The sequence below is a fragment of the Hoplias malabaricus genome, chromosome 3 (genome assembly GCF_029633855.1).
Source record: "Hoplias malabaricus isolate fHopMal1 chromosome 3, fHopMal1.hap1, whole genome shotgun sequence".
Classification (NCBI taxonomy): domain Eukaryota; kingdom Metazoa; phylum Chordata; class Actinopteri; order Characiformes; family Erythrinidae; genus Hoplias; species Hoplias malabaricus.
Window position 1 is genome coordinate 67707262 of NC_089802.1, and position 14884 is coordinate 67722145.

Here is a 14884-nt window from a genome sequence, read left to right on the forward strand (position 1 = left end):
GAGAAGTCTTCCTTATAAACTGAGACATAAGTAGAGGACCATGGCTTAGAGCTGCAATTCTGATCCACTCTCTGGCACAGTCTTGATTATTGATTTGGCAAAGGCTCTGATCACGTCAGGAAAAGAGGCCTAAGAGCTGCTACTACAGTACAGGAAAAATATATTAAAATGTGTCTCATCTACTGTTCTGTAAACAGGATAACTATACTCTTAATTTGAGCTCAGAATTCAAGGATAAATGTCACAGGAGTAAAACTAATTATTTTATTTATTATTTATTATGATTAATTAAAGCAACTGGAATGTGCGACGGGCCGTTTCAGAATGGGCTACACAAAGTCTCATATGAACTGGGGTCTTACAAAAAGTGAGGTTTCACTTTCACCAAGAACATGTCCATATTGGGGCAGGCCATGAAGAATAATTTGTTGTTTCTAACATTCCAGTCAGAAATATAAAAATGTGTACAAGAAATGCATTTTTAGGCCCACAGGTTAGTAAAAGAATTCCAAAAACAATTCTGTGAAAATGTAACACTTGCAAAGGAATAGGAGTCAGCTTTCTGTTGTGGCCCATGAATCAAGAAAAGACAGTTATCTTCTGAAATTTGGTATAGTTCTGCTCCTGTCTTTCCTTGTTTTGTGCCTGTTTTGTGCTTTTCTTCTGGTTTTATTTATTTTACGTTTCCCGTGGTTTTAATTCTGAACAGAGTTTTAAGTGTTGTTACAGCAGTAAAGAGCCAGGGCCATAGAAAACCTCCCTCCTGCTTTGGTATCATTTGTGAGAATATCACAATAAGTCAAATGTTTTGTTTTAGTGGCATTTGTATTGTAAACAGGCTACACAAACATTGTATTTTAGAGTGATATAAGGAATTATAATGTAATATCCATTTCAGGGTGGTGGTGAGCCTAACCAGAATCATTGGCGCAAAGTGAGAACACGCCCTGGAGGGGGCGCCAGTACTTCACAGGGCAACACACACCTATGGACACTTTTTTGAGTCGCCAATCCACCTACCAACTTGTAATTTTGGACTGTGGGAGGAAACCGGAGCACCCGAAAGAAACTTATGGCGACACGGGGATAACACTATTCTTATATAAATTCATTTAAGTGGTCTATATAAAGTTTCATTACAAATCTGATTTTATATTTTAAAATATTGTGTACTGTCATAGGTGTATATTGGGATTTTTCAGGTAACAGTACAAGCATTTCCTGAATTCAGATAAATCATTTAAAAATCAAAACAATGCAAAACAATTTTTAAAAAGATGTATCCACATTAAGAATAAACATTAGGAAAAGTCAATGAGCCATTTTAAGAAAATAGACTGTCCTTGATAAATGTGAACCTGATAGTACACAGCAGTATCCCTTTAAATAATAGGATCTGTGTTTTTTTAATATAAATATTTATGGACAAATCCTAGCTGTTATAAAAGCTTTCAACTCAGGTGTGTGGGGGGGGGGGGGAGAGCCCCTGTGCCAAACCAAGCAGACTTTCAATTACTGATCCAGTTGCACCATGAGAATATTTTTGTTGAAATAAAATTTATGCATATCATTCATTATTAATAACATATGGAATGTAAATCTATACATTAACAATTAATTAATTCTTACTATGAGAACTCTATACAGTTGAAACAATGACTGTGACGGCAAAGGACAAAGAAAAAGAAAAAAAAAAACAAAACAAAAAAAAAAACACCCCATTCAAATATCTAAGCAGCTTTAGAGCATATAACTTTCCAATTTCTGCTCTAGAATGTCCTTCACATTTAACAGACATAAAAAGATCATTGCATAAAACACAAACACACAACAAAAATAAAACAATGACATGATAAAAAGAGACTGAGCTAGTAAGTAGGAGAACAAGTGTGTATTTGGTTTCCAAATGCCTAAAAACTAGGTCATAAACCACACCCCTCTCTTTTATAGGCCGGTTATTGAAGGGACTTGGAATGTATTTATCAGGAAAAATGACTGTAATTGCACATGTATATTTGTACCCGTAGTCACAAAAAAATTAGACAAAATGGGCTTGTTACAATTGTGATACCTTACTTTCCCATGAATTAAAATTACAAAATATCCCAAAGAAACTGATAAATTCATATCAAGGTTGCATACAGTATGTACTTCTGAATAAGCTATAACTTAGCAAAGTCTTCTCATACATATTTAATTACATACACAATTCTTCAAAAAACATGAAAACACTTTTTGAAGTTTCAAGGCCAAAGGCTGAAATGGAAATGGTCATTTTCCCCCACAAGGAAGGATCAGAGTTACTTTTTTATTCTTTCTTCTACTTGCATGCTTCAGGCTGAGCTGGAGACAGCCAGTTTCTTTAAATGGTCCATAAATACTTGTAGGCTGACGTCATCTGTGAGAATGGGTGCTCCAGTCTCCTAATAATGGTGAAAGTGGATAGATCATTGTAAGTGTTTAGAAATATCAATAAGTAGTTTTAAAAGAGTATATCAACATGCATGACAATATAAGTATTAAAAGACTTCAGAACCTTTGTTCTACACAAGTGTAAAAATATTTTGACATATACCTGTCCCCAAGCATAGAGGTTGTTGTGTGTTTGGGATGGGTTCACTTTAGAAAGCAAGAAGCGGGCCTGCGAGCCTCCGTGCTCTGTGTCAATGTAGCGAGGCATGGGAAAGCGTGCTTGCAGGATCTCCTGAGCATCATCTAAAGGAGCTTGCAACAACTGCTTAAAGTTTTCGTACTCTGGCATGTCTTGGTAGCCTGCTTTCCGCCACTGAGCAATTGTCTAAAAGGAAAAAAGGAAAGATTAAAAACCTTACTAAACTGTAAAATGCAGCTAAAGTGTGGAAAGAGCTAGTTCTTAGAGGTGTGGCAATATAAAGGAGATTAAAGACTATAAACTTACCTCTCCATGGTAGATAACCAACTGAAAGAAAGTGTCCATTAACAGAATACGATCTGGAAGGATACTGCTGCTGTCCAGAAGTACAGGCTACACAACAGAAACAAGTGACATTTTGTGTTACAACCATTAGCTGTTAAACATAGTACATATTCCTTTAAATTTTTTATGAAAGCAGAATGCTAAATGATGAATTAACAAACCTCTGGAGGGCCATAAAAAGAGTAGGAGTAGAGGATGGGCTGGATCATGATCAGTGACTGTGTTAGGTCCTGGCGCATGAAGTGATGTCTGTAATAGGACGATTCATCAGGACTGTTATTGAACACTTGCAGGAACGGTGACCTCCTCAAATGGAACATGAACTAAAACAGAGAGATCAGAGAAAAATGTTAAATAATGAACTTTTTAAAGAGAGCATTGGACATTAATTATTAGAAGACTAAGTTGCCTTACCTGAGGATAGAGAGACAGGGATTCCGACAGCCTGAAGGAATTAGGGTCATCTTTATTGAACTGACCAAACTTCTGACACTGAAATAAAAAAAACAACACAATTTTAGAGAATGCCAAATGTTAACATAAAATTACTCTTTCAAGGATAGCAAACAACAGCTGTATAGATGGTTTTCCTTGTTACGTGTAGAGTAAAATGTTTAGAGGATTGGGATAAAAATCGCAATGCGTTAAATCAGTTATTTGATTGTGAAGAATGAGTTTGAATTAGCACTCAACTAAAAGTCACTGTTTTGGTTGTATTATATTCATTTTAAGACACCTCAAAGGAGTTCTATCATAAGAATTAGGTCAGATGACATACTTGGCCAGGGAATGGTGTCAGTTTCATCTTTGAGAATTTTTGAATACCTTTTATAATTAATTAATCTATTAAAGTCATCTGCTCTACACCTCCCATAGGTATACAGATTCACAACACGTGTGCAACATTCACTGTAATTGCCTGTTCAGGTCCATGCCAAACATACTCCACCCCATCTGACACAAACCCACAAGAAAATGTTCTGTATTAAAGTATTACTAGTATGTACGCACACTCTGGGCACATTCTAAGAGGCCAGTTTGTTGAGATAAAACACGTGTTAAGTTGATACCACTGGCTTATCTGCTAATGCTAGATTCTGTAAACATATATGTTATGTTTTGTAACTGGAAATGTTAGTGGCACAAGCTCTTCTGATATGTCCTAACATTTGCTCCAGGTGTTTTTTTGGCTTATGTTTTGTAGTTTGCAGTATCAGTTTTTGTTTTGTTAAGTTCTGAAAGTGCACAGGTAGCACTTAAATTAAGAAACCAATTTTAGGAAGACAGTGTCAGTAAATACTTTGAGGGTCAAGGGTGTAAGAAGGTTTAAATAACCATAGATAAATTCACTCTTGTTTCAAATTACTAGTCTAACTAGTCTAGCTAGCCTGGTTGTATTTAATTAAACAGTACAATATTAATTCCTTCACTTGACATATTTAATTAATTATTTTAATTGTTAGATAAGCTTCCAGAGCAAGCCAAGGCCATAACTCACCAAACGAATAAGCTGTCTGTCAAGCCAGCGGAGCACGTCTGGGCCCTCCTCTGACTCTGCCCTGAACACACCCAGCCTTGCCATGAGAACAGCAGCGGCTTCCTGGTCAAAAGACGACTCTATGTGCTGGATCTGCGACTGTGCATCTGCCCAGCTGGGAGGAGCACAGAGAACAAACCAGTTAGGGGTGATGCACACATTCTTTTCGCATGGAAAAAACTATTTCAAGACTTAAGATTACACCCACATTTTTTGCGTCAGTGAAATGCCATGAATAGGTAAAGCAGATGAAAGGACACTGAACTGAAAGGGTTTCTTCTCTGCTAATTCTTCTTTATGGCTTTGAGCCAAATATGAACATTATTTGGGGTGGGGAAATATACACAAATATTCAGATATAAAATTACAGCTTACTTTCTTGCAATGGTGGTGACACGGATCCTCTTTTGTGTATTAGAGTGTTGGTATTGTGTGACAAACTGGATGGCCCCTCTGCCCCCCTGAGGGACAGGAGAATTGTGCTACAACAAAAAACATGAACAACAGAACAATGAGCACAAAAAAAAAAACACAGGTCAGGGATTTTAAAAAGGAAATACATGTTTTTCCCTTTTTCTCACCACAAATTTTCAAACTTACCTGATTAACTACTTCAAAATATAAAGCAAGTGTCGTGGATGGATTGAGATTACAAATTTTCCATTGGCAGGTTCCACCAACACCCACCTCCTACAAAAATAAAAGAGCATACTGGTTTTAATACATTTGTTTCACAAGCAAATGTTCTGGCAGCCATGAAATTTTATACATTTTATATATAGTAATGGATTAACTGTATAAAGAAACAAAATGTCAGATTTCTTACATTCTCTGAGACTCCAGATCCCTTGCTGTTGAGAGATACACAGGGTCCAATGGCTCCTGACACTTTCAATTCTCTTGAAGTCTGAGGCAAGAATGGCAAATTTTTTGTTTAATTCTTCTTATTATTTTATTTTTTTTACCAGAAAAAATTGTATTTTATATATATATATATATAATTTTCAAAGTTTACCTTGACTTCTAAAACTCCTCCAAAAGCCATGCGGAATTCTCCATTGTAGCCTTTACTGAAGACCCTCTGGAATGTCTGCTTGAACAAAGAGGTGTTGAAGGAGTCTCCCATGACAATATGCCCCCTGGAACAAAAGAAGGGTTAAAATATAAATACAGAATACTGTAATAAATGTGCCGAGCAGTAAAAGGAGAAGGTAGTTTTAGCATTAGAAACCACATGCATTAGTGAGATTAAGAAGTAGAAAATATTTAAAAAGAAGTACAAGTTTTATTTTTCTCACACACATACCCAGTAAGGTTGGACAGACACTTCATTTCCAGTAATCCAGTCTGGTCCAGAGCACAGGCATAGATGTCAATGCTGTGTCCATTCACTGCAGCACGGTTTGCTAGAGCCTCATAGTACTACAATGTTTCAGAAAATATAAAAAGTTTAGCACAGGGATTTATTGTCTAACTGGCATAAGCATTTATGTCTTTTAAGTTAGTAATAATGATTATCTGTCCACATACCTTAATGGCCTTTTTCATATGACGGGCACTGTCCTTTTGAATGTCATGCCATGACCTGATGGGAGTTTTCAGTTCATCTCCTACCACCATGCCAGGACCCTGGGTAGGAGGACCACCCGTGAAAAGCATCACACGAGCTCCAGTATTTGGGAATGTACCCTAAAATTAAAATAATACTTCGGTTAGTATTCTAGTAAAAATGAACAACCACATAACCATACACAAGTGACTGCAACATTCACTGCTAGTGTAAATGGCATTTGAGACATTTAAGACATTTAACCAAATGTAAAAATGCAAGTGGGATATAACACGTCTGCTAAAATAGTCTAGGTACAGGTTTTCGTCCCAGGTATGCGGCAAACCAGAGAGAGACTGCATAAGTAACTGAGCCAAACTAACATAATAACAATTTGAAATATTTTATTAATCTATTAATTCATTCATTAATTCATTTTTATTAGTCTATTAATTCATTTTTTATCCCCTTCACGTTATTATGCAAAATGTTATTATAAAACGGAAATATATGGCACTTCAAATCATAATTCTACACTTTTAGACTCTTTTAGCATATTAAATGAATGGAAAAATTTAAGGTCCAATAAAAGGCCATGGAAACTTATTCTAATGATTCAACAAAAACTATGTCATGAGGATTGGGTCTGCTCCTATATCATAGCTAGATCATAGATACCATGTTGTTATGGCATTAAAGTTCACCTCGCACTTTTGACATTACAGTCAAGTTTACTTTTTTGATAACAGACTGCTTTTAGTACTCGCTGTCCGTCTTATCTTCTCTGATAATGTCTGTAAACATTTTCTCTCTTTGGGGATGAGTGGACTAGAATTGGATTGATTAGATACCTTCTATCTACAGGTAAAATGTTTCTAACCTCCAATAATCCTACAGCAATGGACAGTGCAATGCCTGTGGATCGAAGTGGTCTCTTGCCCTGTGGAACAGGCCAGGGGTCCCTCTGCAGCTCGCCAAGAAGGTCAGTCAGGTTCATATCCACTTTATGCACAGGCTGCAGGAATCTGAGAAATATAAGAAGCACAGTGTGAAGCTAGGCTACTTTCAAAATGGCAGCTCAAGCTCAGTAAGAATCCAGAAGTATCCCTTTGATGATCCAACTCCTAAAACCTAGAGTCAGTCTGCTTTATTTGTAATATATGATATATTTAATATCTGATTATTTTAACATGTTTCTCTGTCCTGAAAACCAATAGAAAAATTGTAGAATTTTTGTGGAAATCAATTGCATGCTACAGGCAGGTAGAGAGATTAGGAATGTCTAACCTGCAGGAAGTGACACCATCTTGAGGGGCTAAAGGTCGTCCTTGTGGGCCTGTGACTTGTGGCTTCATCAAACCCAGCATCTCCTGCAAAAAGAACACAACTCTTTCAATATTACAGAATTCCTCAAGTCAGTGAATGTCTTTGCTATTTGTGAGTTTGGCACAAACATATTGTCGTTGTCCAAAGGAAAACAAGCAAGCTAAAAAACCTTCTTAACTTTTGATGGAATTCTATGTAAAAATATTTTATTCCAAACAATTGTGGAGCATTTCTATTGGTCCATTCAGTATGGAGTTTTCAAACCATTTGAAAGACAGCTGCTGTGTTCAAATGATAGTAGTAAATAAAAAAAGGGAGATGCATGTTTTTCTTTGAACAGCGATGATATACAGACCGTATATGTTACTTACTTGTATCTGTTTGGGAGCAAGCTCCTTGGTCCCACGGAAGACATAACTTTTGGAAATGCCCTCGCAGCTGAGCTCATGAACCTGAATCATGCGCCCAAATGTGATAAGCCCCACCAAGGCATTTGGTGGGAGGAGGCTAAGAGACATCTGTAGAGACTCCCTTAGGGCCTGTAAGTCCTCTTCCTCCAGGCAAGTGTCCACCACATACAGGAATACAAGTGGAGTTGGGGGACCACGCTACAAAGAAGCACACAGAGAAATTACAATATATCCAACAGTATTTTCTGTTATCTACAGTTTGGAAAAAGCAGTGAATCTGTGTATAGTGTGGACAATACTGAGAAATTAGAGAGTATTTACCTGTACTATGTACTCAATAGTGGAAAACTGAGGCATTAGTTCTGCAGGTTGATTCACCTCTGAAATGCCTGCATACGATGGAGGAAACTAAAATAAACAAAGCATAATTAGAATATGTGCACTCACAAAAACAATCTGATATAAAATCATAAATATAAACCATATTAAGACCACTTGGAATGTGATATATATTTTAGTGAATGTGTACTTACAGGGTTTCTCTGAAAGCAGAAATTGCATGCCCATATCTTAGCTCTGAAGTCCACTTGACTATAAGAGGAAACAATATTTCATAGTTATTGCCATTGTGAAAGCACCAGACAGATATGTCACAGGGCAGGAATCACTTCACCAAGGCCCAATACATAAAACCAAGACTGCAGAACTAGTTAGGCATAGTAGTTTTATCCAAAACCCAAGATTTTAAGTAAACTGGAGAAATGAGAACTCATGTTTGTGATTGTATGAAAACGATTTGCATTCAACCACAGCCATCGCCAGATGGACCAGGGCTTTTGTGTTCAAATGAATGAATGCTTAACAGACTAATATAAATGAGCTGTCATATGTTTCAAATCATGTAATAGGAAATCTGAATGTTATTTTGAATATGAATCTTAACAGCCTAGACATCAATTTCAAAATATATTAAAAAAAATAAATTAAATTAATTCAATTCATATTTATCTTTTGATATAGGTAATTGTATTTAATATTTACTGCTTAAAACAGTGCCTTACCTGCTAGAGTAAAGAGCCAGATTAATTACTGCCCTGTATATTCAGTTGTAACAACTATTCAGCTAGTATGAATAGATTAACATGAGGTGGTTGATAAATAATTAAAATGATCAATAGAACATTGAGGTGAAAAAGCTGACTAGTGATTTGCATAAAATACATTAAGATTAATATTAACTGATTAACACTCACAGAAACAAATATGAAAACTTTTTTTGTTTGTTTTTCTATGTTTCTAAATAAAATACAAGCTTCCAGCAATTTCCAGCCTGCTAGTAGTGGGCTGCCAACATGTCCCAAACACAAACAAGATTTGTCAATACTGATCTAAGGACCTTGTGACTTACCAGAGAGGGTTAAGCACGGCTTTGCAGTTGGCTCGACCGCAGAGCACAGGTTCATACTGCACAGGAGGCAGGTCTGGACGCTCTTTAAGTGGAGTGAAAAGGCAAGAGACTGGTACTACGAGTCGTGTGGCCTCCAGCCTGCTGAAGGGCCAGAGGTTCCAGCTGCATCGTACTCCATCGCGATCCTCGTTCTGTTGAATAAACTCGTGGTACGTTGCCATTACAGCTACACAGGGACACTGTAAGCAACCAGGGAAAGAGTATAAATGAATGACTACTGCACTGAGAAGTCTTTTAAAGCTTGAGATACACCTCCAAACTGGAAGGACAACATACCAAAAATGCTCTTATGAACTCCAATAGCGTATTCTATGCAAGCAAGCACGTTCATTCAGAACATTGTTTCCTCTGGCTGTTGCTTGAACGAAAGATTACATGGGAGGTGCGGGGAGTAACTGCGTCATAGAAATTTGCCTTGCTATTTTAAATCAACATCAAATAACTTGTCACACCTCAAATACAAACACCACATATCTAAACTTTGTAGGCTGATTAGTGCTGGGTCAAATAAGGCATCACAGTATTTAAAAATAAATTAATAAAAACTAAATTAATTTTTAAAAAAAAGGGCAGAAAAACCTGAAAGTGGACTTTATACAGTTTAGCAGATGACACGACACGTTGCGTACCCATTAGACCCACTATATCAGAGTTTATTACATCATACACCTTATCTCTCACTGGATGTCATAGGCCATCAGAATGAGTTATTCTGATTAATAAACAATTTTTTGTGTGTACACAAAATCTCCTGGTTCACCACAAATTTACCATTTAGCTTTTTGACGATTTATATATATATATATATATATATATATATATATATATATATATATATATATATATATATATATTTGATATCTGATTTGATATCTGAAATATGGTGTATATATATATATATATATATATATATATATATATATATATATATATATATATATATATATATATATATACACACCATATTTCAGATATCAAATCTGGCTTCCATTGACAGTTAAGAATGTAATTTCTCTTCTCTTATAAAGTTAGTTTTGAAGATAAAGATTTTTCATTGGACAGAAGTGATGTATTCTTGTAACTAGATTTGTGTAGCACTTGGAGTCTACACACATGTATGCATTTCGTCACTCGCCAAATAAAAACATGTATTTCAATTTTTGTCAATTTTTAATTTATAACATCATTTGACCTTCACAATGTGTGACAACTGCATGATGAATTAACCAATAGAAATGCTTCAACAATATATTGAATATAATCTTTTTACACTGACTTCCATTGAATGTTAGGAGGGTTTTTTCATTCTCCTGCAAAGTTACTATTTTGGAGATACGTGTTTTTCACTGGACTACACCTTTCATTTCACTTTCACTACCTTCTGCACAATTTGAAGAGAGTACCCTTCTTTTTCTGGTACTATACTGTATCCATGGCTATGGAGAATGCAGTTACCTTATTTTTATCCTAAATACTGAACCAATCTTATAATGTGAACCCTTACTGTCCTATGTTGTATTTTTTTTCAATTGATGGCTAGAATTCCTTCAATATCAATAAAGTATTAGTCTATCTGTGAAGTAAATCTATCTCTCAGATAATTTGGACGACCACTTATTTGTAACATCATCCAAAAAATAAGTCAATACCCACCACATGGTTAAATGTTGGAAATTATGTTGGTATTACACCATTCAAAGAACTAGAGATTGAGTCAATTGCACATGTAGTAGCAATATTATTACACGTACGTTGTTTAAGTGGTGACGTGTGGATAACGGAGAACAAACTTAACGGGGTTAACTACGTTAAGATAACTTAAATTTTATTAATTTTCTTGCCGTAACTGAAGTGACAATTTCTACTCAAAATTTCTACTCAAAATCAAAAAACAACGTTAACAAAGCACTAGTTTTAAAGGAGTAACCAAGAAGTCCTTGAACATCTGAAGAGTGCGCAGGTTTTATAAGTTGTGCTTCAGAAATTGTGAAATTGTGTTGTTTCAGAGGTAACAAAACGGTAATAATAATGCTATTATGTACCTGGACCCTAAAATCACCGTCCCGAGAAGAGACAGTGGCAGGGCTAACAGACGTTAACTAGCTAGGACTTGCTAACTTAGCTGTTTTAAAATGTACAAATTGACACTGGGTCGAAAAACCAAGGTAGGTAATGCAGCCTCGTTTAAGATATATAAAATTCCCCACATATGTAGATACAGTTATACTTCGATTGACACAGCTGTTCCCGTATATAATTCAATTGCTCTAGCTAGCAGCTTAGAGACCGGCTGGTTACCGGTGTTTCAGTCTCAGCGGCGGGGCCTGGGTTAGTTTCAGTAAAGATCATTCGACGGTACCTACCTTCCAGTTGGATCCTGTTTATAATCTCGAGGTCTATTAAAATATTTAAAAAATAATCTTATTACATCTACTCCGAAAATGCTGCAGTATGTGTCTGTCAGGTTGATAAATCAACTTAATTACGAAAAATTGCTGTATCCATCAGTTCTTTTACCGACGTAGAATGACGTGTTACTTTACATCCGACACATTACAATTGGTCCGTCCATCTGACGTCATTGTCCCGCCCCAACTCACTCAAACTACTCCAACTACTTCACTATGCAACCTTAGATTTCAAATGTAAGGTCCTACCAGACCTAACGCCATGAGCAAATATTACAGCAGAGTAAAGGAACACGTACAACACTAAAAATGTACAAGACCGATTCAAACAGCACCACCATGATAGTAAATCCTGAGGTTTTCAGCAGTATGGGTGGTTTTCACGTTTTACATTCTCAAACACGAGAAGGGTAACTTACACAAATCTTTAAAATGTGGATCACAGCTGGTGCATTTTCTTTAATTATTATTATTATGGTTTGTTTTTATCTCATTGCACAGTATAGAAAAAACCAAGTAAACTCACTTCAACGTGAATGAATGGAAAGTAAACGAATGTGCAGGGAAAGTTAAAACATTTTTTAAAAAGTCCAAAAAGGTACCTTCAAAGCACTTTCCTTCAGGGAGAAAATAAATAATAAAGAACAAACAAATGATCCAAAGATTAAATAATACTGAAATATTAGAGAAAGAAAGTCCTACTAATAATTTTTAAAAAACCCTGTATTTATATGAACATATGCATGCAAATGATTAGGCAAGTACATATGTACACCTGCATAAATTAACATGGGTGAAGATAATAATAAAAAACAGTATTTAACAGTATTTAAATTATACATATGAGTCTGTCAGTGAGAGGATGTAACCTTTTGAGCTGTTCAAAAAATACTAATTAAATAATTAATTAACTAATTAAATTACTAAAACATTTTACCTGGCTGGTAAGCGCAGACTCTTATTTTGAAAGCGCCTCTAGTAGCAGACTAGCAGCAGCGTTTGCAGAGCTGGACCGCGGTGCAATTTGTGAGAACTGTTAGTTGCCCATATAAAGTACTGTAAATAAACGAGAAGAATATGTCCGTTGATGCTGTAAAATGGAATAAGCGTGCATCCTTGCTGTATGCAGTGGGAGTTTGGACTTTTTTCGGGTCCTATGGATTTTACAGATATCGACACAGGAATGACCCTCAGGGTAGGTCATTCTGGGTTAATTCTGTAATTTCAACACAATTCTAAAAAGTTCTCATTCCATTGTGTAAGTAAAATATAATAACATTCCAAAGGATGTGTGTGTAATTATTATCACTTAGCTGCACTACACACCATTGATTTTAGTTTTGTAATTAAAGAGGTTTCAAAGCTTTTGACATGTGAAATGGCAAAGCAAATAAATACATAGCAGGAATTGAATTATATTCAAAGTTTTTATTTCATTACTACCACTTGGGACATTCCTAAATTTAAGTGCCTTTTGCCTTCCCTTTATTGATCAAATAATAATTGAGTTTCGATTCTGTCATCTTAGCACTCCCAAGAATCTGTTTCTCTTGATGTTTCTCCAAATAAACAGAGATTAACATTATCCAAAGTGTTTAGTCTTGGCCCATGCAAGATGTGAACATTGGAAATGGCTGAATAAAGCTGTGGTCCAAAGTTTGTTTGTTATGGAGAAAACAAAACACCAGTGTAGAGGGAAGAGGTCAAGATCATGAAGGAGGTTTTTGGAGCTTGACTGGCATGGAGAACTTGTCATTTAGTGGATGTGTACCGGTGGGCACAAAAGACTGCAGCTTTGGTGGTTGCAGAAACAAAGTGTAGGCCGGGGGACGACTTTGCAGAGGACATGGAGAATCCTTTGGATAGACAAGCTAGGGTAGTGCCAATTTTTATTATTTTTTTTAAATAAAAGTGGGTGGAGAGACAGTGTGTGCATAGTCGAAGCATCACTCTTCTTAGCATGAGAAAGTCTGCGCCAAGGTACTTGAAAGGAGCATCCATCTGATTTTACCTTCAATCTACCTTACCTTATCTGATTCAAGAGAAATAAGGAGGTTATTGTCCTGGCAGTGGAATGACACATCAGCTATTCACCGTCTCATGGATTATTGAGGGAGCCCTGGACTTTGGTATTTCACTGTACATGTGTTGTGTGGATTTGGAGATGGCATGTTTGAAACCCAAAATCAGAATGCGACTAAATGTTCACTGTCTTAATATGTGAGAAGTGGTCAGACAATTGTCATTTAAAAGTCTTTTCAGGATCTTCCCAGAGAGGTCTGATTCATGTTTTAAATGTCATGTCATTCATTTTGCACCTGTAATAAAATTAAAAAGGTACATATAGCCATTCAAGAAATTCTTGATATGCAGTTTACTTTTTCCCCAAACTATACCTTGTTATATGGACATTTAGTTGCTACATTTGACAACATTAATAGACAATTTTTATTGCAAAAAAAATATTTTACTTGTTTGGTCTACCCCCCATGTCCCATTACTAAATTTATGGCTCTCTCACATAGCATCTTTTCTTCCTCTTGAGAAGCTGATCTTTGACTTACATCAGAGATCTGAAGAGTTTTGGGGAAATATGGTCTCCCCTTTGGAATTACATTGGTAATCTGTAAATAATTTTAGATACTCATGGCTTTCCTGTACTCCTTCCTTGTTTCTTTTTGAATATCTACTGTAAACTCTGTTGTTATTGGTGGTATTCAATGACAGTACATTTACTCTCACATTTGATTTTTTTTTCTCTCCTTTCCTTTTTATCCAGATGAAACTCCATTTGTAAATGTGCATATGTGCACTATGTAACGTATCTCAATAAACAGTAAAAATATATATATTTTTTCAGAATATTTTCCATTCTCTAGTGTATAGTTAGCATTGGTCTATGTTCAGTTACTGCTTTTTACATGATAATATATTTCAGTTTCCTTCTTAATATTTATTATATTTTCAGTCAATATTAGAGCTCTCATGAGTCAATCCTAGTTAATGAAATGCAATAATAATAAAAAAAGTCTAAAAAGAGCTATATATGTCCAATGAGAATTACATATTTCCAAAATATTAGCTTTACAGGAGAAGGAAAAATCTTTCACTTTCAGTGGAAGTCAGCGTAAAAACGTTTTTTTCCACGTATTTTTAGAGCATTTCAATTTGTCCATTCATGAAACTTTCATACATTGTGAAGGACAGCTGCAGTGTTCACACTAAAAATG

General features: G+C 35.8%; 1 protein-coding gene across 2 annotated transcripts; it reads right to left on the bottom strand.

The window, feature by feature from the left end:
- Positions 1-320: 320 nt before the first annotated feature.
- sec23b (SEC23 homolog B, coat complex II component) lies at positions 321-11754 on the bottom strand. 2 transcript variants are annotated; one of them, XM_066664166.1, is made up of 19 exons: positions 11610-11754; positions 9187-9425; positions 8312-8369; positions 8100-8186; positions 7740-7976; positions 7330-7412; positions 6923-7067; positions 6024-6182; positions 5800-5915; positions 5509-5632; positions 5320-5400; positions 5094-5183; positions 4869-4975; positions 4455-4608; positions 3371-3448; positions 3118-3279; positions 2918-3004; positions 2576-2797; positions 322-2423 (listed from the first exon to the last, which is right to left on the bottom strand). In XM_066664166.1, the coding sequence occupies exons 2-19, from the start codon at positions 9405-9407 to the stop codon at positions 2334-2336; spliced, it is 2301 nt and encodes a 766-aa protein (XP_066520263.1). In that variant the 5' UTR covers positions 9408-9425; positions 11610-11754; the 3' UTR covers positions 322-2333. The 2 variants fall into 2 exon arrangements, with proteins under 2 accessions (XP_066520264.1, XP_066520263.1); XM_066664167.1 differs by lacking the exon at positions 11610-11754 and having other exon boundaries at positions 321-2423.
- Positions 11755-14884: the final 3130 nt, after the last annotated feature.